This window comes from Acanthopagrus latus, chromosome 2 (genome assembly GCF_904848185.1).
Source record: "Acanthopagrus latus isolate v.2019 chromosome 2, fAcaLat1.1, whole genome shotgun sequence".
In the NCBI taxonomy this organism is placed as follows: domain Eukaryota; kingdom Metazoa; phylum Chordata; class Actinopteri; order Spariformes; family Sparidae; genus Acanthopagrus; species Acanthopagrus latus.
Window position 1 is genome coordinate 6,410,886 of NC_051040.1, and position 27,402 is coordinate 6,438,287.

The window sequence follows — 27,402 nt, forward strand, 5'->3', positions numbered from 1 at the left end:
GATTAAAGGGATGTAATGTTCTCACATAACTTTAGTCATTCTGAAACAATTCCAACATGACAAAACTTATACATGCATTGTTTATGAACCTCATATGATACAAAAGGCAAAAGAAAAGAAAAGAAAAGAAAAGAAAAGAAAAGAAAAGAAAAGAAAAGAAAAGAAAAGAAAAGAAAAGAAAAGAAAAGAAAAAAAATGTACACCGTGAGCAACTGATGGCCTGAGTGTCAAGCAACTTGAATAAAATCTTGAGGGAGCACTCATTCATAAACAAACTGGAAACAACCATATATATTTTTTTTAAATACAAGAGTACATACAAAAGCGGTAAGAAGTAGTGTTGTTATGTCAAAGTGTGTGCTATAAATATGAAAAATGCAAACATTTTATGACAGAATACTCTCAAACTTACTGCAGTTGTTAAAATAAATCTAGCAAACATGCCTCAAAAGATACAACTTACCAACAATATCATGGCGTGACATTGACATTTGTTTTCACACAAACCAAGTTAACAATGTTACAGTTTTTTGCAAAAAAAAAACAGCAAGGCCAAGATGGTCAAGTGTCATGATATCAGAAGTTAACAAGCATACGTCGTCATAAAAAGGGGTTCAAATGTATTCTTCCAATTAGGACTAAAATGTTCATGTGCTCTACATCAAAACTACGGAAAACACTAAACTCTGCCTTAAAAAGTTTTTTTCTGTTTTGATTGTAACAATGCAGTTCAACACATTCAGACTTAAATTTTCGTTGGCCCATTGATTACTGTAGTCCTCTGAAGACAACAATGACAACACTAATGTGTAGAGGGTTCATAACAGTCATTGAATGATAAAGTCCCTTAGTGTGTTAATATTTGTTGTGCCATTCGCACTGTCCAACACTCACCTCCTCAATGTCCAGGTTCTTCCTTGATTTGTAAATAAACTCTCCAATTGCTACAAAAACTGAGAGGACAAGTCCGGCTGCCAGCACAATAAAAATTCCCCCTATGTTCTCCACACCCAGAGCGCTGGCCTCCTTGCTGTCCTCCTCTGGGCAGCCGTTCCCTCTCCACCATTTCTCCTTCATCATGTGCAGCTTCCCTTCCTCCTGAAGCTGCAAGATGGCAATGGTGACCTTGTCTCTGTAAGGGGAGCCTACAGCAGGGAAACAGCAGCAGGATAAAAACCATCATTACTGACATTACCAGTGATATAACATATGAATGTCTCCATTTGCACCATTAAGTTCCAAATACACCATGTTGCTAGTTATAACTCGCGCTGCGTTGAGTACAGTATGTAACCAATGAAGAGCCACTTATTTAGTCCACAGCCATCTAGTTGTCTGCTCGTATTACTTAGCGTGGTTTGCTAGCCAATCAGCTCACGTGAAGTTTGGAAATAGAAGGAGAGGATCACAATCCACAACTGCCCACCCTCAATTACCGTGTGTCACTCATCTTTCTTACCAATCGGGGTTCCCACTCCATAGCCCTTTGAATCTATCAGGCCACCAATCTGTGTGAGGTTGCAGTTACGCTGGCTGATGTACTCGATGCTGGTCGACTCCATCAGAAGAGCGTAGTCCGTGGTAAGCACCCTCTGGATCCCCTCCCGGTTGTTTTTGACCAGAGCCGTGTTTTTCCTGCTGCTCATGAATGCCCACATTTTCTCATAAGTTGAGATCTTCGATTTCTGTTGAATCAGAATGGAGATTTATGAGCTTCAAAACATTGTATTTGGATGGTCAACACCGGAAAAACAACAGTGACTGCTACACAAAGCAGATAATGTTGATACGTGGTTTTATGTGTTTGATAAGACGGCTGATGCTTGTTTGTAATCTCTCAAAACAAACAGTATTTCAAGTATCTGCTGGCTGGAGCAATCATCCTGATGCATGTCAGGAGATGGGACGTGAAGTGTGTACAAGTCCACCCAAGTTCATTCCATTTTCTCTGTGCGTTCAGATAAACTTGTTGCTGTGCTCCAGGCAAAACAATAAATCCTGATCTTAATGGAAAAATTGCCCCCAGTTTTTTTTTGTAAAGCTCCATTTATGAGCAAGTTTCTCAGATACTAACCTTTGATGCTTAACCTGCTTTGCCAACTCCATTTTCTGCCAACCCATCAGACAGTACATGCAATATTACTTAAATGACTGAAGACTGACGGCTCTAGGGTAAAAGTTGTCATCCACAATAAAGTGGTGTTCTTGTTTGCATCCCTTCCCTCACTGGTGTACTGTTAACGTCCCATTTATTGTACAGTGGAAAGAAGGTTACCTTAAAAAAAGTCATGGTAGAGCCATCTCTCACAGCACCGTACTCTATTTTGGTTTGTTTGGCCAAGTCATCTGCAGAGTCGATTGGTGAGTCCATTCTCTCCACAGTGAGGAAGGCAGCCAAGTTGGCAGTATATGAGGAGATTATGATCAAGGTAAAGAACCACCATATTCCACCAACTATCCTTGTGGAGAGAGCCTTAGGCATCAGTTCAGATCCTGTAAGATAGCAACACAAGGTACACCATGAATTCTTGAAACAATAAGTCATGAAACAATGACGACTTAAGTGTGTAACAAAAAACAACACTGAGGTCCGACTAGTTTGTTTTACCAAAGGGGAACTTCAGGTATGACATTTCATGCCAAGTATGAACACAGCACACAAATGTTATACCATTGTAATTGCAGTACCTTGCTGCATAAGTGCTCCAACTCCAAACCAGACACTATTTATTAGAGTGAAGTTGTTTTCAACCACATCTGAGTCTGGATTGCAGGGGTGAGGATTGTACCACTCATAGGGAGTGAACCTAAGGGTGAAGAATTAAACAGGCACAATTAATAATGTAAACGATGACATGATGATAACAAGATGAGACTCTGACCGAGTACACAGAAACATTACTGTGGTCAGTTTCTACAGCAGTATGCAGTGAAGCTACATGACATTGAAGGATCGCCTATTCATAACAACACGGCGATATCAGATGCAGTGTATTTTCAAACCAAGTGACCAGGAAATTAGTTAAAAGTTCCTGCTGAATTTGTGCTGCTCAGCAACCTATTTAGTAAAGCTTGTTAAGTGGGTTTTCGGCACAACTTCTACAAACCAAATGAAATTGTTTCACCTTTTTCTTCAAGTGGCAGTTTACCTGGCAATAACAAACAGCACACAGCTGACACCAAGGCATGCCAGCAGCACATACATCCAGATATCAGGAGACAGTGGGTTGAGGAAGGAGAATACTCCTGGATTGGTGCCATTGGGTTTGTGGTAGAGGATGCTGATGCCCAATGTCATAAAAGGCTTGGAGAAGTCTATGACCTTCTCCCTCACATAGGTGATGGTGAGAGGAGCCACAGCCAGGTCGGCCACCTAGTGCAGAATAAAAACAACAAGCAGAGTCACAGATTAAATTAGACGATATTGCTGATTCCTTGGATATTCTTTCTTTTATAATATGGATTTGTACTCACATGGTCAATGAGTTCTCGCACCATGCCGTTCCACTCCCCCTTGTCATTCTGGGCTCCATATTTGCCATCTGACACCAGTTTTACTTCATATGAGAAGCCCAATATGTTGGAGAGCTCTTTGAGCAGGTCCAAGCAGTAACCCTCAAAGCGATCATTTCCGTACAGCGGCTTATCAGATTTCTTATACATGACGTAAGGATTTTCCTGGAACAAAGCACATCATAGAATTCCTTAGTTTTATTAAGACATCCCTGATTAAATGCTTTCTAACAGGCATTTCGCTTATATTCATACCAGAATAGTTGTGACAATGAGGGTCCTGTTGGCCATGGAGTCAGTCACATTTGTAGACGAGTCCTTGTTGTTTTCTGTTAAATTAAGGCCTGTTTGGGAGTTCCACACACCAATCTGTACAGACGAAAAAATCCAAATTAACCCCACTGACTGGACATCAATGATCTACAATAACCTGAGTCAACCTCACATGATCAGTTAAAACAAAGAAGGGAAAAGAAACACGTACCCGGAGGCTTAAAAAAATTACAATGGAAGAAGAACCAGAGATGTTGGGGAGGGAAAAAAGGAAGGTCCATTACAGAAATGCTGAACATTTATTCCCACCAGTACCTAAAACATATTCATTTTAAGGGGAAACATCACAAAGGGCAACAGGTAGAGTTAAACTAGTAATATATATTCCTTTAGCCTGCCAGGGCAGCTAAAGCACAGACCTTTTTCCACACTTTATTCAGGCGGTTGTTGCCCGCGATTGTCTTGCAGAAATAATAAGGAGAAAGCATTTTAATCACAAGGCCGTGAACTTAAAGAAAGACAATAAACAATAAACAGTGATGATGGATTTTGGCTTCAAGACAAATGTGAAAAAAATTATCTAACTTCTGTTTTAAATAAAATGTAAGCTCTTTGCAGTAAAGAGATCTTTCACTAACAGATAACAGGCCTGTTCATGACGAATTGGAGAGCAGCACTGTCAGCATGATTAAAGGAGCATCCACAACTTTTGAGCTTGAAATGACAGCTACAAGTATTTGCAGGATCTGTCTGAATACAGTTAGAGGCATAATCATGATGCAAGATTTCAAGATACTGTATATTGTTCTAGGAGCAAGTAATCATTCTGTAACTTTAGAAAAAAATAAGGTTTCAGGGTACATTAGTGGCCTTTAGTCTATTTTTTTTTTTTTTTGCTCTGTCCTGCTTGAATGTCTTGAATGTCAACAGTAACAGCCTGTACTGACAGTATGGACACGGGTGAGATAGTTCACCTTCTCCAAGCCATCTTCCTTCAGGCTGATGACATCTAAATCAAATTCTTTGCGCAGGCCATCCGTCTTGTTTATAATTATTTGTCCCGTCAAGCCGTTCCATTGTGCCTGTGGCAAAGAGAGAGTAAGAAACAAAACCAAAACCAGTGAATGCCTCAGTCTTCATTGTCATACGCATGCAAAGTCGAGCAGAGGCCTGGAAAATTGAAAAACAAATCTTTAAAAAATTAATAATTGATGAGCGCTACATTAAGCAAAGAACACTGACAAAGGCTAAATGCATCTTAATGGGCATTTTTACATAAGTGTGCATCCTCAACGGAAATATGAAGTGACTGAACATGGTGGACGGTGATGTAAACGGAGCAGGCAGGCATAGCCTCAGTCTGAGCAGGGAGCAGCGGGTGGGCAGAGGAGCTCAGAGATATTTGAATGCAGTTGATAATGAAGTGAGAACAGCTGAATACCAGTCAGGTTAAATCTCTATCACAGAGGGCCCATAGAAATGAGCTGCATCTCAATTCTGCGCTGACAGACGAAGCTCAGAAGCCAGTTTTGTTACGGGCAGATGGCATATCTACAAATCAATACATAGACTGTGAATGTGCCAACGTTCGGCCCATGGCATTTCATGATTTCAAAATGTTTCTGGCTGCAAATCAAATAGTACTGAAAACTCAATTAAAGGGGCAGTCCACAACACAATGTATTCACGCATCAAACCACAGAAATGTGGAGACTGGAGCAAAACGCATTCCTACTTTAGACTGTTGCATCTATCTGATCTACAGATAACAATAAGACCTGACTCAGCCCGCCTCCTGTTCCTTTCATCCCGAACACTGTGAAGGCATCAGGGTGGCTCACACAGCGACAGCATCGTCGTGGATCAACCTCCTGACACTCAGGCTGAGGAAGAATCACCATTGCCATACTTAAGAAAAAACACGACAGGAAAGCTGAATTGTCAGCTCACCTCTAAAAACAGTTTGTAATATTCTGACTCTGAATTTGTGCGTATTGATTTTTGACATTTATTAACAAGTGTTCAATGAAGTTGCCTAGCTAACTGAATGATCCAGCTTGGAGCAACACTCCCAGCTGTTTTTCAGGAGGCAGATGTTTGACTGATGGACGTGATGTACAAAACCAAAGCTGACATTGCTTGTACTTTCAAATGAATAGTGTTTTGCTTACGCAGTAGCTTCCACAACACTGCATCTGTCCTAAAAGAAAAATAATCTAATCACATTGATGAAAAGGCCTCAGCTGTGGAAACAAAAGCATGTTGCTGCTTCCTCATTTACACATCAATGAAGAACTGGGTTACTTGTGATAATCTATACCCAACTTGTTGAGAACAGTTTCATCCTTCTGCACAGACACAAGGCGGTACAGTAGTTCTTAATGGGAATCATTACAACAAGGCCTGTTGATGAGAGTGAGTAAGCATACAAGTAATAAACTGTAACTACGCTTACGAAAAAGGACATTAGCTGTTTGTTTTTTTCCAGGGAGAACAAATGGAAAACAACAGCTGAATACATTTGGGAAATAAATGGAAGAGGAGCTATGTCACTTGTTTATTTAAAAAAGACATGTCTGGGCACTCAGAGTGACACAAACACCACTAAGGCTCCAAAACCACCACGCAGAATACTCAAGCTCTCCGCATGAATAAAAGGCTTCTGGGGACTTAGTGTCAGAAATGAATTACAGGTGTAGTAGGAGATGCCAAACACGCTGAGCCTTTGTGTTTCATCATCTTGTTCTTACAGCCTTTAAACAGAAACTTACATCAGTCAGCTTGTAAGTGAAAATGATTTTACCGACTGATTGAAGATTAAACTCAAGCAACGTTACAATCGTCGTAAAGCTTCTGACATCCGTTTCCAATGCAAAGATCTTCCACATCTATAGACGTCGACAGGATATCATTTGGTGATACCAAATGGAGTTGCTCTTTCATTAGACTGCTTCACCCAGGCGTGTTGCACACATCTCTGAAGCCTGCTTGACCCCTAAGTCCAGATTTATTCCTGTCATTAAGTCTCTTTTCAAATCCTCACCAATCAAAAGTGCGTCTGTCTCAATCATGTGTTGGTGTCATTACTGTACATGCAGTGAGGACATGGATCTCTTTGGATTGAAGCGTCCAGCTGATGCAAAGGATAAGAATGAGATTGAAACACACCACTGAAACCCCACCGAACATCCATCAACACACTGGACAGAGTATCAGCATCACAAAGAGGGAAACACATTTGCTTTTATCAACTCCCTCCTTCAGGCCTTGAAACACCACCCTGACTGACAAACCTCCTCAAGGTGCACAACACTGAGTGTAATGTTCCTGAGTTCCTAATGAAACTTTGTCTGCGTAACTTTTAGTATTGAATATGTCGCACAGCACTGATTCCTGCAGGGAGAAAATGTGTTTTTCGCCTTCCTTCCCCCACGAGAGCTGAGTGCCGGCTGACCTACAGAGCAGCACTCCCAGACACAGTGTGTTCCTGAAGGCCATTTCAGATAACACAGTTATCACATAGTCTTATAGAATCATGTCAGTATTTCCTCTGTTTTAACGGATTAAACTTAAATTCTGACTGCTCATTCTTACCACAGTGAGATTTTTGTGTGTGTCTGTTAGGCAGGCAGCCACTTTGTCTGCTTATAGTTTGAAATTCACACTGCAGAGACTGCAGAGTGATCCACCACAGTGAACATCTTCACTGATTAGACTGTTGTCAGAGTTACATTATTACCATGTGAATGCAAATCTTTCACACCTGTCACACAGACAGTAACAGAAAGAGGGAGGAGGAGATTCCTCCACTGACAGCAGGATAAGCATACAATAATAACTTAAAAAAAAAAAAAAAAATAGGCATAAAGTTGTCCAGTGTGACAGACTTAAGATAGTTTCAGCTGTCACAAGTTGAATCGGAAACAGTGTTACAATGAACGGATGGTATAGAAAAGTTTCCACCAGTTTCTAATATCACTTTTTCATTTGTTGCCTGTTTGCGTGTCAGTAACCTCTCCTGTAACCTCAGATGCTGCTATTCCTTCACCCTGCAGCTGCTGTGCTCTGCTCCTCCCACCTCTCTCCACCTGCCCACACACCTGCCCTTCATTCACCAAATCAGCCTCCACAGCGTACGTAGATTTTCTGAGCTTTTGACAGAAAAACTACATGGTAAGTTTTGGGAAATACTGGCCAGTATCATATAGCAGACGTGATTTGGAGTACATGGGCTGAAATGTGGGAATAAACCACCGGTTTGGTCCTTTTAAATCAATTTCAATTCAGTGTATGTAATATAACAATGCTTGCGCAGGGTTAGTGGGGGCGTCAGGTTTATCTAGTAGAAGACAGAACGCAGAACAACAAGCTGTAATCACCAATAGACAAGAAGCTCATGTTTTATACCTCAGTGTGTTCATGTAGAAAATGCTGATCACAAGTCTAATTGCAGACAACAAGTGCTGAGGCTCTAGAGCTGAAATGTTCCTTGTTTACTCACTCTGCTCTCTGGGCTCTGTGGATTGCCTGGATCCTTCAATATTCTGTCCCCACTTGTAGCTGAAAAACGTGTTTGTCTAAGAAACGTCTAATTACAGACTGCAATATAACAACAAATTCAAATGAATGTATCTTAGATGAGCTGAGAAAATCTGCCTCGACAATTAAACAGGGATCATTCCCACTGAGCGGACTGCGTGTTTGCCAAACTGTCAGTGTTTGTTTTTCTTAAATGTGCGTCTGTCTCATTGTCTTCCTGTTCAATCAGCTGTCAGATCAATAGTTCAGGCAGACTGTCATCCTTTTTTCATTTTTAATTACCTAAGATCTACTCGGCACATCCTTCAAACAAAGAGGATCTGAAATTAAATTTTGAGATATCGACAAGTACATTTTAAATCGACTATCCAGTTCCTCAATCGTCTGCATCCTGTTTGCATTAAATGTTCATGTAAAAAGCTGCAGCTCTCAGTGGGCACCTCTTCAGTCGCCACCTGACAGCCAACTATTCTGAGACACCTCCAACATGCAGCACATGACGTCAATTCCTGTCTCCTGAGAGAAACTGCTGTTAATATAATTGTCACACACGTGTTGCTCGTTCATCACATCTGATCTCGTAACTCTATTGTTTCTGCTCCTGCACCTGAGGAAATGAGACCGAGGCAGCAGGCTGTGAAACGGATGGATGGATGGGTGGAGGGCGGGCGGGAGGGGGGGAGGCAGGAAGAGGGGCGGGCACCGCACATTCATAAACCAAACTCACGTCTTTGAGCATGTTCATGAAGCGTGATCCAAAGCGCCAGGGCTTGTGTCTGTGGCACTGAAGGGAGCTGACAGTGATCTGGGAGGCGCGTTGCGAGGCAGCAGCCACCATGTAGACGGCGTCGTACATCAGAGCTGCTTCGGTCTGAAAGAGAAAAACACGGGCCGTCATCATCCATCAGCGGGGATCACAAATCACATCGTGCACTTATCACATCAGGACTGTTGACGTACACGAACGGCACCGCATGGTTCCTAAAAGCACACCCAAAAGCAGTGCAGTGCTACTTTTACAAACTGTGTGGAGGCCAATCAAACAGGCAGCCACACTGAGCAATTTCATTCAAAGCACCTTCCTTCTGATTGTACACACAATCAGAAAGCAACAAGGCCGTATTCAGACTGAAGTGTAGGCGATGAGGGGCTCCGATTAACTCTGTGTAGCTGTCTTGCACAGCTTCCCAAAATACGCGACGCGTTGATACATTTACATATAATCTCTCGGTGATTATGTCTGGATTTCTCGAGTGGCCTTTTCTGATATCAAAGCGTAGTCTTTGTCCAGATTTGACGGGCAAAGTTAGCAATATGTAAACAAAATGTTACATTTGAGTGGAGTTTGACCCAATTCTCCCACTGACTGTGACAAGTTTGGGAAATTTTGGGTTGTTTACATCATCAACTTTTTCAAAAACAAAACCAAGTCAAAAGGAAACAAAGTGTGGACGTTAACTTGGCTAATGACAAACAAACTGATGACAAACAGCCGACTACTTTTCTGCTCATGACTTCATAGACCCCATTCTTCATTTCTCAACAGGCTTTGACCTGTTAAGTATGTTGCTGACACTATGTCAACAATTACAATAGCCAAAACTAATTTCATTTCTGCCAGTGGTGTCTCAATCAATACATGACAAAAGTCAATAAATAGTGTGGAGTTATGGGAGTTGTTGTCCTCATCATTAAACAGCCACCAGTGCTGATGAAAATCTACCTGACGCAGATTTACTCAGGTACACCAGCTTCCTTCATCACTCTCTGACTCTCCCTTAAGTCATAGTGACCAGCGACTAAATAAACTCTGGGTTTTGAACACTGTTAGACTAATGTAAGTACACAACTCAACAATATACTGTGTATTGTTTTTTATGTCCTTTCTGAGAGACACAGATCTAGCACTTGGTAGACGTCTAACACGTGGAAGTTAAACTCACCGTCATCATCCCCTCCATCATTCCAGTCTCAGCCTTGGATGGAGCCTGCAGCCGCTCCATGGCCCACCTCTCCACCACCGAGGCCACCTGAGGACTGTCTATGTTGAGCAGCCTGAAGCCCGTCATGTTGACCCCACTGTAGCGGTACGGCTCAAGGTCGAGGGCGAACAGGTCCTGTCGAAGTGCGACAACATCATCAGTGCAGAATTAATGTGAAAGTAGACTTGACTTACTCAGCAAGGGTAAAGGGACACTTGATTAAAACAGTGGAATGATATATACAGTGTAATACCATGGAATTATGCCAAGGGCACTGAAAAACATCCAGCAATCTTATTATAAAACAAACCACAGATGTTTGAGTTCATCTGCATAATGTTTGCATAACAGAATCTCGAGGTGAATACACACATCGAAGCCTGCGTTGGATAGAAGGACACTTCATTAAGACAATGGAACGGTGTGTAATTAGGTGGCACGTTACCAGACGTAACATATCAATCAGGTTTTTTCAATCAAGTTTCAAAGACAAACCTAAAGAATCGAGGCAAATAGAACAACCTTAATGGGTTCTTTTAGATGTAGAAGTGTCATAAATGTACTCTGATAAGTTTTCTTACCAGTGTGGTGAAGAAGAAGTGGTAATATTCAGTCATCATCCCCATGGACAAGATCTAAATAGGATGAGAGTTGGGGGAGTGTTAGTGACTCAGAGGAGAGTTTTGCTGCAGCCATGATAAATACTCTTTTCTCCTCCGAACCCCATCCAGCCGTATCTACACACAGGGAAACTACACATTCTATCCATTTTCGGAATTACCTCATTTTGTATTGTTTGCATAAAGAAGTAACAAGTATATTTCACAGTCTGCTCATGTTAGCGTGATGTTTCCAGTTACTCTTCCGCACAGCTTTTTTTTTCTTTTTTTTTCTTTTTTGCTTCTAAATGTGTTCGTCTGGCTCGAAAATAGGCTCCGCTTGGATTTGGAAGTGAACATACAAGGATTTCTGAAGGGGATAGAATTTGACTAATCTTGCACATAGTGAGTACCAAACCAAAAGCAACGCAGAAACATAATAACACAGACACTATTCTCCACTGCAGAATTCAAATTGGATTTTCTCACAGAACATTTTAGCTGAGGACAACGAGCTGTGATGGTGTCGACTTCACGCTGGGAGACATTTGTTTGATTCACCTGCTTGAGAACATCAGCTGACGTCTGGTAGGAGCAGTCAAAGATGACATAGAACTCCTTCCCCTTCTTCATCTCTTTCAACAGAGGGCGAGCATCTTTACTTCCTGTCGGCAGCTGGCGGATCTTGATCTTAATGCTGTATCTGGATGGAGCTTTGATCAACTCTTGCAAACGAATCAGTCCTTAAATTAAAAAAGACAAGAAGTCTGAACAATCACAAACAACAAACCTCCAGATGTTCAAAGGATTCCAGATTGCGTAGTTTTGTTCTGGTCTCTAAGATCTCGTCTCAACATATAATGAGCTTAATTACAAAAGTCCTCTAACATCCAGTGACTGCGTCAACACGTTGCTACTGTCATAACATCTTAGGAGGAAGTTTTGTGCATCTATCATCTGATTTATTCAATATTTCCATTCAGTCTGGCAGCAGTAATAATGTTTTTTTTTTCATTCTTGGTAGAGAAAAGGAACATTTCTTGAAATGAGTGATCTAATATACAACAAAACAGAGCAATTTATTTTGCCTGCGATGTAAAAAATTCTGATCACAAGTCTAACTCCAGACAATAAGTGCGAGGCTATGGGGCTAAAAGGTTCTCCATCTTTGGATTTGCGTGTATCCTTCGATATTCTGCCCATAATTGTAAAGCGTATTTGTAAAAGAAACATCTAAATGAAGACTGCTGCATAACAAAAGAGCCTTACACTTGCATTCTCTCCGTGCATCCAGAGTTCAATTTATTTTCAGACAAATATACTCCAAGATGAGTAGTAGGTTAATTTTCAAGTCATCATCTTATTCTGCTTGCATTTATGTAAAAAGCTGCAGCTTTCAGTGCTCCTGTCAGTATCCATCAGACAATTAAACGTTCAGTCTAACCTGCTCGACCTCGTGCACACAGACGTAAAGTTAAGGAAAATTAAGGATTTTATTCGTAATCTGAAAACATTGTACAGACTTTACTTTTGATAATGGGTTTAATAATGATGAGAGGCAGACTTTACCCTATTATTGAGTATAAATATTGATTCCACTTGTGGGCAAGTTAAACTCATCGAGTGAAATCATTCTGTGCCTTGCCCAACATGCTTTAAATGTGAGAGAGTTTAGATTGTTACTCTGTGATGCATGAATATCCCTACACCCGCATAACTCTAACACAACCCTAACATAACCCTAACCCACCTCCATAAGAAAACCAGCTGTATCTAAACTGAAACTACTGGAACTGTTGCCAGCAAGCTTCACCTGCCCTCCCATTGGTTTGTAGTCACCTGCTATAAACATTATCTATCTGTAGCAAACAAGACAAATAAGTGTTAGCCTAAGTTTCTAACTCTGACCACAACAATCAACATAAAAATGTCAACATAATCTGGGTTAGTTAAGTTTTGGTGTGGTATGAGGATTTTGAAATTGTTCACCGGAAGACCGCGTGATTTTAATTTTAATACACTGTCAATCGTCCTCAGTAAGATAATGTTTCCCTCTTAAATTAGCTAAGATTACTTCTATTTAAACATAACTTTAGCTACACCCAAGGACTGGAACTGTTGCTAGCTAGCTCACCTGGGCTCTCCTGGGTTTGTATTTCAAATGTTGCCTGGGTCCCAAAAAAAATAAAAAATAAAAAAAATAAAAAAATAAATTAGCTGCTATACTATATGAGGCAGGAGAGCTGGATGTCTAACTGTGACACCAACAATCAGCGTTAGTAACCATTTCAAAACTAATAAAATTCACTTTTAATTTTTATAGTTTGGTCACATTATTTTGAAAGTTCATACCGGAAGTGCGCATACAAGCGCTGCAGTTCTCCAGCGTGACCACTAGAGGGCAGTGAGCACAGCTTCAGTGAGTTAATGTTGCCTGCTTTACTTGGCTAGCACAACTGAGAACTTCCTTACTTAAAGAACACCACGCCAATGTCCATCTGATCAACAACTTTAAAGGTTTTTATTGTGGCCTCAACAATCATCATGATTATTTCGCAAAAATTTCGGTTAGTTTTATTTTGATTTCTTCGGTTCGGCCCCTCTATTTTGAAAGTGTTCACCGGAAGTGAGGCCGCTTTTAAAGTCTACATTAACGTAAATTGACTAATTTAATGCTGCAGTTCTTCGGTTTGGCCACAAGAGGGCAGTGAACACACATTAAATGCTCTGTCCGCCCTGTAGTAACATTAACTAAAATTTGAATATGGTGTTTCGATGTAAAGAACCCTTATCTTTGTTCATGTCTGGCCGCTTTAGTTTCTTTTACAGAAGTGCTAGCTAAACTGTCTTTACTGATGCTAGCTTGACGAATTTGTTTGTTGCTGTTCCTTTTTGTGACCACAAGAGGGCAACTTTTCAGTGGACGGCTCATTTTTAAATGTACTCAGGTCAGTCACCGTCTCCACACTCAACTTACCGTGTTTTTAATTTCTACAATAAATAAAAAACAAAAAACAAACAAACACGAGTCTTCACTGCCATCTAGCGGATTTAATCGGGAACTGCAGTTTATTAGTGGCATTTTTCGGGACATGCTAACGGTACACATACTTCCGCTTTCAAAATAAAAGTCAAATTAGGCTTCTGTGGCTTTAACGCTCGTTTACTAATGTAGGTGCTTCAAACGGGTGCAAAATGATCTCGGTCGTGCTAGGGACGTGATTTAGGCGTGTTGAACGCATCGATATATCATGCCAAGAAATATGAGCACATGACTCCGGTCTTCACTAAGTGAGTTAGCTAAACTGTGTCGGTAAAGCTTGCGGGTTGTTAGCTCCATGCAGACAGCAGCAATGGCCGCAGAAGTCAAACAATTATTTATTTTATCAGCTAAATGAGAGTATTTAATCTCCCTGCTGGACTGCGCCTACAACTAGACTGTGAACGATTATTATTATTAAGATTATTATTTTTAACTGGATATGAGACCATCAGAACATCAGACTACATGTGAAAGAAGAAGCCTCTCCTCAAAGGTAGGACACAAGTTTCATTACTTCTCTATAATGAGCCACAGACTGGAGAGTGGCTGCTCATACAGCTTCGGCCTTGTTGCACAGTTTGAATTGATTGCATACACACTGCTGCATTCATTCATTCATGTGCAGAGTTGTGTAGGGAAAAGACAAAAATGCCTCCTACAACTTCTCAGAACTGTTTGTTTAGTCTGATCCGGGGTCCAAAGCACAAAGACACTCAGCTTACAAGGATTTAATACACAACAGTGGAAAAATACTTATATTTGAAAGATGGGAAAAAGACTTTAATGGCATTTTTTGCTTAAATGATGAATAAATGATCCTTATTATGTTAACTGTTTTAATTTAATCAACATCCCCATCAAAACAAACAAAAACACAGAAGCGCCAGCTAGTTTTTCAAGAGGACCATTGTTGCCGACTGGAGGTCGACAACTTTCCAGGAGCGGGTTGTCTTTCTGTTTTGAAGGGGGGCAGGAGCATTTTTGAAAAGACTTACAAATGTTGTCATTGCCAAAGTCTCGTCCTTGTTCCACAATGGGCTCTTCTTCCACTAGTCTAAACAAGTACCTCTGAAAGGATTTGAAGTAGAGTACTTGAGCACGCTGTACTTAGTTCACTTCATCATTGGTTATTCTAACTTTCGAAACTAAGATTTGAAATTATACCTTAATGTTTATCCCGTCCAGATATTGGGTATTGGTCTCCTTGATTATTAATAACCTTCATCAGCCCTGAATAAACATCTCTGTTGACTAAACACAGGAAGGATCTCCATTTTGTTGGAGTTCAAGTGTTGAGATGTGATGTGGAAGTTGTATTTTTTACCTCCAAACAAAATAAAGCTCATTTAGTCTAGGTTATGATAACAAGGAACCCAAATTTTACAGACCAGACTTGCTCATTTATCTTGATCTTATAACAAATTAGATTATCACAAAGATGGGAAAATAACCCACAATGGGACCATTTTAAGTATATTTCTTGAATATTTCCATTTTCTGCTACTTCATACTTCCGCTCCAAAACATATGGAGGTAAATATTGTACTTTTTCTGTACAACATTTTCTGATAACTTTAATTACTAGTAATTTTGCACATTCAGAGTGTAATACTTTACTATCACAGAAGAACTAACTCATTTTTAAGCCAATTTATTTCACCAGCAATTTGACAAAAAACAATTAAAAACAGATGATAATCAGAAATGCTGGATACCAAATCCATTAAGTGGTCGATAATCAATCAGTCAAACTGCAGTATTGTGCACTAATCACACATACTTTATAAATATATATGTTCTCATTGGACACCAGAGTTTGAATCACTGCTGAGATGCTGCTGATGAATCTTTATGCTTAACTGCTTTGATAATTGATTTTTCCTCGGGGATTATCACCATATGTCTCCTGTTGTCCTCTAATGTCATCTGGACTCACCGGTTGCGTCCTCGTAGACGACAGTGACGGTCTTCCACTTGTAGAACTGCACTATGTCCAGCACGGCCCGGCTTATAGAGGTGTATTCAGGATAGAGGTTAATGTAGAAGCTGTCTTTGTTGTCCACTGACGGATGTTTCCAGCGTGTCTGGATGTGAGGGACTTCCAGGGCGTTACAAATGGACTGCACGGCGCTGACGGATGAGCTGTGAGACGGGCCAAATACGGCCCCGACACCCAAAGCCAACTGGTCACAGGCTGAGGTGAGGAGACAGGAAGCGATGAGAGAGAGAGAGAGAGAACCAAACATGTGACACGCTTGTTTCTCATTTATTGATTCTGCAACACGGAAAGCTTTCAGAATGAAATGAGATCATCCTTACCTCTTCTCGAGGCCTCGAAACTGTCAAACAGGTTTATTCTCTGGATGTCGTAGGTCAATGTGGTGTTTGGCATTAAGGTCCGGTTCCTGTTTATGTTGGTTACAGCAAATTTAAAGGCCAGTTCTTCAACACTGATGGGCTCATTCTCAAGAGTCTCGAAGATGCCCCCTGCAGGAAGAGAAGAAATGGGTTAGAGAAGTTTTTCACCTCCATTACAAGATTTTATTCATTTTATTCGAAGGTTGCCACGACTGAGCCGACAGTTGCATAACGTGGCCCAATTTTCTCTGCACTTCTGTCACATAATGCTGCTAAAGTGACCTGGTTGAGATGATGGGATTTAATCTCATTCAGAGAAAAGCTTACCGACTTCACCCCATTGACACAGCTTCAATTTCACAAGCCAACACAATAGCAAAGTGGGATAATTTGGTTCGGAAGACATATTCAGTTCATTATAGGCCGGCTTCACAGTGAGTTAGCGTATCCACTGATGCGTTATTATAGCAGTATAGGATTAAAATTAATCTGCAGATTTATTTTTCTCTATTAGTCTATAAACCATCAAAACATTGTGATCATAAAGTCCCAGAGCCCAAAGAGACGCCTTCACGTCGCTTCTTTTGTCCGACCAACAACCCAGAACCCAAATCAAAAAATGATGGTCGCAGAATCATTCAAGATGGCCAAACCAGCATATGCTTGACAATCATATAGCTGAAGTTGTCAATTATAAAAGCTGATGATTCGTTTTCTTTCAGTCGATTGGCCGTCACAGCTGTACAGACATTTAAAAGCATCCCGTATCATCTCTTTGCTTTCCTTTGTAACAGAAGCAGCCATTCTTCTTATCACACAGTCATAATTCCATCGATATTCAATCCACCCACCAGCTTGTGATTTATAGTTTCACATAGTCAAGCCTCAAAACAGAGTGTAGTTTACTGTAAGGAGGTCAAAAGCTAAGTGTTTCTGCTCAGTCTGCCAAAACACTGCTCCTCTTGTTTTCTTTTAGGCTGATGAGTTGGTCTCTTTATTTCCGGCTGACTTTTTCTGCCGCTGGGATGTTTTATGAAATGAGTTCTGTAATAGAAGCCGTGAAGGTTTCATTCATCCCATATCAACATCTGTGAAGAGCTATGAAGTGCTTCTCTGCGACTTGATACGACCAAAGAGCATTTTTACTGGAATGTTTGCTGCTTTTCTAATTCAACATTGATTGAAGTGTAAACGACCGCATATAAAAATCTCAGCACCTTTTTTAAGACCCATTAAAGCGACAGTGAAAACTAACCTCTGAGGCGTCACTGTGTTTATAGAGCAGCTGCTTCAGTGTCCCGTCATATTGCACTGGAGGAGAAGGGACACTCAGAGGCCGAGGTGGATTAACATCGTCCACTCTTTGCATTTAGAAACTCCATATCATAAATCATGTATCATATATCGTAGGACTTAACATTTTTCATTTATTAAAATGAAATCATCCGTGCAAAAAGGATTTCCTCATCGTGTCTCTCTCTGCTGTAATTATTTTAAGTAACATAAGACATTAGCCTGTATGAAATCACACAGCACTTTTCATCAAATAGCAAAACACATGCATTGAATTAAAATGCATTCCAAAACAATTTATTTGACTATAGGTTAAGTTGCCATGACAAAACTTAGAACAAATCAAATGCACAGCAATGAGCTTTCAGCTACGAGTATTTCAATCAGACAATGGAGTCTTGATCGGTACGTGGATTGATGATGTCAGTATCAACACCTGATACTGAGGGCTGAAACTGATAATAACTTCCATGATCAGTTCATTCACAGTCAGTTTTTAAAATACCTGAGTACGACAGTTTCACAGCGCGCAAGGTAACGTCTCCAGTGATGTTCTAGCCCGTCATAAATGATCAAAACATCTCAATTATACAGTATTTCTGTCGACTCGTTGGGACTCGCAGTGTTGAAAAGGACCCAAACCGTGATCCAAGTACCAACTTTTTTGATATGATTGATTTTCATAATACACACAAATATGTCAAACTACATGTCTGCTGCCTTTTCTGCTTCTGTTTAGAACATGAATTATTGTAAATTAGACATGTTTACATGACATGTTTACTTTCTAAACTGGGCTGCTTCTTGAGTTTTTGGTAAAGGATGACTGAGCGTGTGAAAAGAAATGAGAACATTTATCTTTATTTTAAAAATGGATCATTAAGAATTATACAGTACAACTAGCAAATAGTCACACAGTGACAAAAGATAAATCACTCTTCGAAATCTTAATTCATTAAGATGCATTGATAATCCCTTTAGCATCACGTCAAAGCCCTCTGGATGGGAATTAAGATCGTGAGGAGCGCAGACATTCCCACTAAAGTCCCATTTCTTCCTTAACACTGACTAGTGTTTCAAAATGATCTGACACCAAGACTGTCAAAATGTAATTTCAAGATACATTTCTCTTTAAAAACACAATCGCTTGTCAGCCAGTCATATGTGCCAGGACCATGGCGGGGGGGGGCGGGACTTGAGGAGATCACTCTGAAAACCATCCAACTCTTAATCCACCAGGCCGCTCCAGAAGGGTGATGGGACTGGCATGCCATGGCAGCAGTATGGATATATATTACTCCAGCCAGGCACAAGCACTTCATGCAATGTTTTACATTTTGGTTACATAAAGAGCAACATGAAAAAACATTAGGATTACGGCTAGAAGAAAAAAAAGAAAAAAACAGGATTGTCTCATATAGAACGGGCAGGCTCGTGTGAGATTCAGTGTCCTTATCCCTGCTGAAAATGCCCCTGCACGTCGATTTCACCCCAGTGAATGTAAATCATGTAAAACATCTGGGCGTTCAGTGATAGGATTTCTGAAATAATACATTCAGGGTTAAATGTTTGTTCTCACCGCATTAATATTCACAAGTGCAGACAGAAACGAGGCCAGCTCTGAACAGTAAGTCACATCCTTTGTTCTTAAACACACGTGAAATAAACAGTTTTCAGGTTTCGCCACATTCATTTTATTTTTCCTTCGAACAAAACGCGGATGATTTTTTTTAAGTGCCATTTTCAGACACCGTAAACAATAATTACATTAGGAATTGAAATCATAAACATGCCATTTCAATTCTGCAGTGGTTTGCAAATGACCTCGCTTCAACACTGAGGCTACAGATGGCAATAGGTCATTGCACTCTCTGACAGTCTTTGAAGAATTGCCTGTGAAATTGTGATTGATTTGGAAGGAGAAAGGGCCTTTAAAAAGCTCCCCCCGAGACCCTGATTGTGAATGACCTTTTTCTTTGGTGTAGCATAGCCTCAAACCCCAAACTGAGAGAGCCTTGTCTGCACTCCCTGGTCACTAAGAGCATGCTTGAAAGTGCCAATCCTAATTATGGTTACCAAGCTTCAATGAGCAGCTGCTGGGACCTGTTAAAGTTCTTAATTCTATCCGCTGGAATATGAAATTCGGGTGACAAAAAAATACAATATCCTTCTGCCAAATTTGCCAAGAAAATGCATCCATCTCAGAGCCTTTGATGTGATTTTTTTCCCCCCCTCCTTCAAGGTGTTTTCAATATAAAAAGGGGAAATAAACATGAGTTTTCGCCAGCTGGTCTTGATGTTTGTTTGCTTCAAGTGCAGAGGCTGCAGCCAATATCATGGGCCCTATTTATAATTTAAGATCATCCAAGTGGCGGCATCACAGCATCGTTTCCAATCAGTGGTTTTGTTTTCCTCAAACTTAAACAGGGTTGTGAAAAATGAAATAGCTGCTGCTATTTAGATTCTCAGATTTGCATTTTGTTGCAGCTGACCTGTAATCACACGCATAATAACATGCATCCATTACGCTGCTCAATATGCTGCCAAAACATGTACTGCTGCATGCAGCAAACAGTCAGTACTGACAAAAGCGCAATCATAAAAAATGTCTTATGAATGTATCATTTATTGTTGCTTTAAATAATATATGTATATATATGGGTCATTATGGCCTAATCTTATTTCATTAATGCAACATCCAGTGAGAAATAGCCTCACTGGTCGTAGCGTAGAGCGTAGAACATAAATAAGAACAGACAGTAGCAGCATCCGCTCACGTCCTGGTAGACCACTGTGTACAAACAGACACGTTCTCGGCTGGAAGGTTTTGTGTTTGGAAAATGAATTTGCTTTATAAACTATTTGCACGCAGAACTTTTATTGTCAGCAAAACACAAATGTATCCATTTTATTTGATTTCTCACTAATTCATTTCTCTTCGGAGCTTGTCGGAAAGGCTTTTCACACAGTGAAAATGCATTTCTCTCGTCTCATTTCCACCTGAGATGAGATTTCAGGTTTATGTTCAAAGTATAATGAGTTTGTTGATTTTCAAAAAGAAACCTGGAGTGTGTGTGTGTGTGGGGGGGGAGTTCAGCCTGATGAGTGCTGGTCTGTGGTCTGAACACAAGCAGTGCTGGTCCTCGTCAGCATAACATCACAAGAAGATAATTTTTACAGTTTAAAGTAGCTCAGCTCTTTGTCTCTATGTCGTTGGATAACATACGTCATTCATATACCTGAGGTGGTTATTAACTGTTCAAGAAGTGACTGATCCGTCTGTTAGCTTGGTTATTGTAGAGTACTAAAATAGAATATAGAGTACTAAAGCTCATCTGTAATCGCTCAACTTATTATCACACTCATGACCCCCATCAATTGTCCAGATGCTTGAGGCCACATGCTTAAAGCTTTACTGCTAAAACTACACGTGCACACAAAGACAGAAATATACATATATGTGTGTGCACTCTTTATGTCAGATTTATAGAGCTGGTCTACACCTCGTTCAGTTTTTTGTAAGTGTCCATGTGCACGCGCTTCACATCCACTCCCGCAGTTATCTATCAATATAAGCACTCTTAAATGTCTGTCTTCATATTGGTATACGTGCCCACTCCCCTACTTATTAGACCTGTCAATGATGACAACTGCAAATAAGAAAAAGTGCAAAAATAACCAGTTGCGTTTCATCAGCAGCAGACTGCAGCACTCTTATGCACAGCTCTTGCTATTTGTAGCCCCTGTTTCTACCTGCAAACCGTCATCAGGGTGCTATCTCAGTCCGAAGGCAACGGTTAATCAATAGAGCTCATATTGAAACAGACTTCACAAAGTGCTTCACTATTAGGGATCAAATGAAAAGATCATCAACAAGGAAGTTATGTCGCCAATGTAATAAAGAATGATAGAGTTAATCTCTAATGATTTCAGGATTGGTTTATAAATGTGTCTCTGAGTGAATTTGGTTAGCATCCTAAACTTTAAGTGTTTGACTCTGAGGTTACTTCCTTCCCCTTATATTTCATGTCCACCTCATCATCTCACCTGCAGCTATATTCAAAAAATGATTGCTGTTTGTAGGCGTGATGGGACATTTTCTCTGCACAGATTCTTCCATTTTAAGTATCAGTTTGGGTGTGGGGAATCAGCAGGTATACACATTGTTTATACATTCTGCCCCGGAGTGAAACAGAAACCATAGTCCACTTAATTTTTGGAAAATTGTTTTCAAATGAGCTCATATATTCTTGTGTTTGAAATGCATGTCGCTGCATCCATTTTCAATTAAAAGATCGCACAAAACACCAGGAGTTTGTCACCAGAGAAATAATTAAGTTTCTTTCTACCCGCGGCTACGACAACTGTGGTCCAATGAGATTGAGTTAACATTGATGTCCAGAGCGTCATTTAATGATTTCTTTCAGGCAGTCATTTTTTTAATTGAGCAGCCTCTGGTAAAATCATGGCAATGTCTACGATGCCAGGAATTCAACCAGCTTTTATCACAGCTCAATACAATGTTGCAAGTCCATCTCATTGGCTGGTGGAAAAACCTTCACGACAGCTATCATAGCACAATCGTTGTTTCATGCTGGTGCCAAGCTAATGCTAATACCGAAATTTGAGTTTAATGAAGCCAATAACAATACATTTTTACATTTATTTTATATTTTACATATCATCTACAAAATAAAAAAAAAGAAATCAATGCTTCAGATCCTCCATCACCTCACTTATTTCAGGCACATGCCTCCACTCTAATATTGATTTAATGCAAATGTGAAAATATCACATCACATATTAACATGATCAATAATTTGTGAGATGATTTTATGGTAAAAAATAAGGTTAGAATATTGTAAATAAAGTGATATCTTTGATGAAAAATGCATAGTGTATGGCTTTTGCACCATGACGGTGTGTCCTGTAATCAACCCTGCCTGAACACAAGCTTTTAAGCAGCGCTGTCTGATCGCTTTTTTTAGTGTTACTCCAAAAATGGGTCATGAGATCACAGCTCAGAGCATCTTTCTATTCTGCACTTCTTCTGTAAATTGGATTTGTTTTCAATACTGATGCTGATAAAACAGGGAATAGGACTCCACACTTTCTGTTTGACACATGGATCAGTGCACTCACTCAATAGGCTATTAGCAAGCAAATGAACAAATGGGCAAAAAAGTTGGAGCTGTCTGGAATCATTTATACTTCAGTAATTACAAGTTTGAGCTTAGAGACGCAGCTAAAACTATGAAGTTGGAGCAGAATTCACTAGACAAACTCATCTTGTGCGACACTTTATTGTCCACGAAGGCTCAAGGGTGTAATCATCCCTTAAAAATAAATCATAATTCTAATCAAATAAAAATGAGGGTTCACTATTTTCTGTCAGCGCTTTATGATTAATGCAATTTCTAAAGAAAGGAGGATTGAAAAGTATTGCTATGGTTAGCATTAATTACTTTTTCTAGTATAATTTTCAAGATCACTGAGCTTCCATCTCATCTTTAATAGGCCAGACAATGCTATTGGGCGATGCATGGGAGGAGGTCACAAAAACAAAAGATTCTGTTTGTGCCGCAGGCAAATACAGTAAAACCCTTCGGCCGTGCTTTTTATAGACTTCTGTTCCTCCCTTCAGTGCAGAGAGCAAGAAAAATAAGATCATGTTGAGGAGGCTGGCTGGACCTTTTTTTTAATCCAGAAAACAAAATTCAGAGGTTGATGCTGAATTAAACGAATGTTTAGATCCTGATTGTAACCTGTGATTTTGTGATTCTGTGCGATTATCACATGAAGGGGAGTCTTTTAAGGCAGAGGAACACAATGACGTAGTGTTTTGCTTTCGCCCCTCTCCCCATCCTGGGCCAGTTCCCAGTGAAACCCCCCCCACACCCACCTCAACAACACCACCAGCACCACTCCAAGCTGGGCCCGTGCCAGACTGTGAATGAATGAGGAGGTCCTAACCAGTCTACTATCTTCGTTTGATGTGGAGCACTGAGGTTTCTCTGTTTTATAAAATAGCTGCTCGCGACCCAACACAAAAATATTTCGACCGCAAGAGTAAAAATCAGGATTATAATCTGTTTTAAATCCGCTGAGCGTAAAACTATTAAACAACGAGATGATTATTACATCAAATGATGTTTCTCTGGCTGATAGTAGCTCGTCACACCTTTCACATCATATGGGTCGACTCATTAATAAACAAATCAGACATCACTAATACATAAAGCGTGCAAGCAGGAGGAAACAGGAATTTAACAAACAGAAAAACAGAGTGCAGGCCAAGCCACAAGCTGCTGCTTCTGTGCTCTCCCCAATGATGAGATTTGGTCGCAGCCTAAGTACCATATTTGGGGAAGAGACTTTCTGCATAAAGAAGATTAGTGTTAGTTGTTTAAGGGCTTGTGGGAGAAGATTTACCATTATTACCAACCCCAGTGAAAAGAGTGGAAGCCAGTCACCATCTGATACTAACACTTGCCAAGACAGAGAAATGTTAATTGAACCAAGCCACACACCATATGGGAGAGATTATGATGTGTGGGGGTCATGAAGAGAATGACAAAGATTAGGTGGCCTCGGAGAGTGATAGATGATTTAGAGAGATTAACAATATAGAGCAGATCGGGACTCTTAATGGGGAGGTGGCGCTGGCCTATTAGCCTTCAAAGTTATGCAATGCCACAAGTCTGATTGTTAAATTCTTCAGATGTAGAGGAAAAATTCAGAGTCGCCCTGGGCATTGAGCGGAGCAATGAGTCCTGAGGTCTAAATTAAAAAAGTCACTTTTGTGATGCAATCTTCTAACCCATTAGAGGAACAGTGGATAAGCAACGGGAGAGGAGCCAACGGCATTAATTTGCTAGCAAACACCGTCTCATTGTTACAACGTTACATCAGAAATCAAAGGGGGATAGTCGGAGCAAGATCTCTGTTTGTCTAATTACAAGTGCAGAGTGAAGTTGGAAGCGGAGTTCTTGTCAACTCTCAAAGGCTTAACAGACAACTTTGGACTCAGATCCACATTCACAGTTGTCACTGGCAATCAGCATTCGTATGCACCAAGACTAAATAACTTCTGAGTTCGTTAGGTAGAAGATAAACCAAATATGACGACAGTCTCACTGCCTGCCCACCCTTTATTATATAGCTCTGTATCCATCTCACATTCCTCTGTGCCAAAGGATCTTCATGCCAACAGTGAGCGCCGTCACATGCAGCAGTAGGCCAACTTAATCACTCATCTGCCTCTGACCTGCGCTGTCGACATAGAGGAACCCAGGCAGAAAGAATAACTCTGGTATTAGCCAACCAAAGTGGATTAGCATGATTTTGATGAAAACCAAAAGAGTTGTTTCGTGCGGATAATGCAGCACGTTGTCCTCAGTATGCCTCCCTCATGAAAAAAAGAAAGTAGGATCCAATAATTGACCTTTTAAGGACACTGTCCAGACATCACAACATGGAGAGTGTCCACAGTTACTTGAGCTCACTACTGAGTTGACTGCTGGATATTACAGGGTGCTGATAATATAACTGCATGGAAAAGTAACAACCTTACTTTATTTTGTACATTTTTGTTGATGGTGCTTAGGAGTTAAAGGTTGTCCTGCACCTTTTGACTTGACCTACATCATCTGAGCACACTTGCTTTAAATGGAGAGTCCTTGCATGTCATCCACATGTGTAATCTCTGCATTTATTATCCTGGCAGGATTCAATTAGATAGAATATTTATTCGGTAAAGAAGCAACTATACATAGCATCACTTAGGCATTATGAGAGATTAACAATATCATTACGTTAAATGATCTTAATGTAACTGTTATTTTATCATATCTTATATATGCAAAGCAAGATTGTAATTACATGATATAAAAAAGCTGAGTGTTTAATAGCAGTCTGTACATAAATAGTTGATAAGAATAACATAAAAAAAAAAAAAGACATTCTTACCAATTCTCAGGACTTGCTGCGAAGTGAGCCAAAACTCTGCCATAAAGTACAGCAGTGGAAATAACAGTCCCTTCCTTTTCGCCATGGTCCTCCCTCCAGAGTCGAATTTAACATCGATATCAGTTTTTCTGTCCTCGGTAATTCATGCTGATAACTTGCCAGTCCTCGTATCCGTAACGAAAATAAACTGGCATCCGACCCACATCCATCCCTCACACATTGTGATGAGAAAAAAGACAACAACAACAAAAAAACACACACACACACACACACTCCACTTGCTGCTGTCACTGATCAAAATAACTCCAGTTTTCCCATTCTAAAATCCTTAATGTGCCAGTAAGGTTTTGCTTCCCATATTCACAGTGCAGACATCCTTCTTATCATGTTTTTTTTTTTTCTGATGCACACTTGAATAGTAGGCTGCAACTGAGGAGGAGGGCTGTGCGCGGTGGTCCTGCAGTCAAGTGTGCACTGATAGAAAAGGGCATTTCTGGTTACAACTTTCAAAATAAAAGAAGAATTTGTGACCATGTGGCAACAAGACACACTTTTAGAGGCATAGGCTTCATATGATTTTAGAGATAATTTCCCATTACATATTATTATGTATTTCTTATACGTATTGTATGTTGTATATTGTAGTGATTTGACCCTTAGCCTTTTTTATCTCAGTTTCCATTATTCATACTTTTCCCTACATACTGCTTTTTTTCACATTCAGCTTGCATTATTTAAAATTAGAGTTGCAACGATGAGGCTAGTCAATTAATTAAATTCATCAAGAGAAAATTCATTGCTGGTTCCAGATCCTTAAATGGAAATTTCATTGTCTTTATGGCAGAAAATGAAGAGTGTTTGGGTTTTGGACTGTTGGTTGGACAAAATAAGTAATTTGAAGGTTATTCACAGTTTTTCTTGACATTTTATAGACTAAACACTTGAACGCTTAATCTTGAAAACTGTCTGCAAATTAATCAAGAGAATGTATTTGATTTGATTTATTAATGTAAATTTTACAGGGTGCTTTTATTATGAAACCAAGCTTGTCTCTTTTCCGGTCTCACACTTGCTGTCTGCAGCCGGCTCGACACAGCTGAGTGTCCCTCCCGTGCCGGCGCTCAATTGAGGGCACAGCCGAGCCACTAATCCGCAAACATGGATACGTCCTGAAGATTAACTTCAAATCTGGCAACATTCGACCTCGACAACGTCTTTGCTTTGGTACACCGAGGAATGATTAAATCTTTGCTCCAGTCCTGATGGAAACGCAAATCTAATCTTCAAACTGGTCTGTGACGCTCCCTTGAAGATTAACTACCTCAAACTGTTTAGCTGACACAATCTCATAGTAAAATAAAATGTGTTCACATTACCCTAACCCACTTTGCCTTTTTTTTTTCACTTGAAGAAGAGTGTTTTGGGGTGGCAGTTAAAAAGTTAGACTGGTTGCAGGCTGCTCAGCTGGACCGAACAGCAACTGGTGATAATGATGCAAACCACATCTCCCCACGCAAGGGAGAAGCATCTGGGTTGTTCCAGTGGGTTTCTTGGGATTAGTGTAATCTCACTATGATTTAATTCCCCAGAAATTAGCAAAATTAGACACTGATACTCAAAATGATTTCTTTACATGCTCACTAACAGCTAGAATATCCTTAACTGGATTTTTCTGGGATAAAATATATTTATCAAAAGGTGCTCTGTAATATGATGTTTCTCCTGGTGATAAAAAGATAGATACAAATCAGTCAGCCAGCATGATATCACCATCTTATCTGTTGGTCGAAACCAAATTTTAATATACTATGTTATCAAAAAGTCACTTTCCCTA

At 40.1% G+C, this 27,402-nt stretch overlaps 1 protein-coding gene and 1 long non-coding RNA gene across 4 annotated transcripts; one reads left to right on the plus strand and one right to left on the minus strand.

Annotated features, from left to right (window-relative positions):
• On the minus strand, positions 1 to 26,619 carry grik1b (glutamate receptor, ionotropic, kainate 1b). Of its 2 annotated transcripts, XM_037123103.1 has the most exons (16): positions 25,569 to 26,619; positions 16,269 to 16,436; positions 15,886 to 16,143; positions 11,468 to 11,649; positions 10,889 to 10,942; positions 10,269 to 10,442; positions 9,053 to 9,196; positions 4,761 to 4,868; positions 4,206 to 4,247; positions 3,769 to 3,882; positions 3,475 to 3,678; positions 3,150 to 3,373; positions 2,689 to 2,807; positions 2,276 to 2,493; positions 1,460 to 1,685; positions 1 to 1,145 (listed from the first exon to the last, which is right to left on the minus strand). In XM_037123103.1, the coding sequence occupies exons 1-16, from the start codon at positions 25,651 to 25,653 to the stop codon at positions 856 to 858; spliced, it is 2,610 nt and encodes an 869-aa protein (XP_036978998.1). In that variant the 5' UTR covers positions 25,654 to 26,619; the 3' UTR covers positions 1 to 855. The 2 variants fall into 2 exon arrangements, with proteins under 2 accessions (XP_036978998.1, XP_036979006.1); XM_037123111.1 differs by lacking the exon at positions 4,206 to 4,247 and having other exon boundaries at positions 25,569 to 26,618.
• Positions 14,043 to 26,943, plus strand: LOC119033283. Of its 2 annotated transcripts, XR_005079218.1 has the most exons (4): positions 14,043 to 14,442; positions 16,029 to 16,148; positions 16,374 to 16,457; positions 26,651 to 26,943. It is a non-coding gene; the product is annotated as an uncharacterized LOC119033283 (long non-coding RNA). The 2 variants fall into 2 exon arrangements; XR_005079217.1 differs by lacking the exons at positions 16,029 to 16,148; positions 16,374 to 16,457.
• Positions 26,944 to 27,402: the final 459 nt, after the last annotated feature.

Bases quoted from the DNA above. Each gene is read 5' to 3' on its own strand.
- grik1b (XM_037123103.1), bottom strand. From the start codon at position 25,653: ATGGCGAAAAGGAAGGGACTGTTATTTCCACTGCTGTACTTTATGGCA. The intron at 2,494-2,688 runs GTACTGCAATTA...GCTATCTTACAG, and splicing joins TGGAGCACTTATGCAGCAAG to GATCTGAACTGATGCCTAAG. The intron at 1,686-2,275 runs GTAACCTTCTTT...CTGATTCAACAG, and splicing joins CTACCATGACTTTTTTTAAG to AAATCGAAGATCTCAACTTA.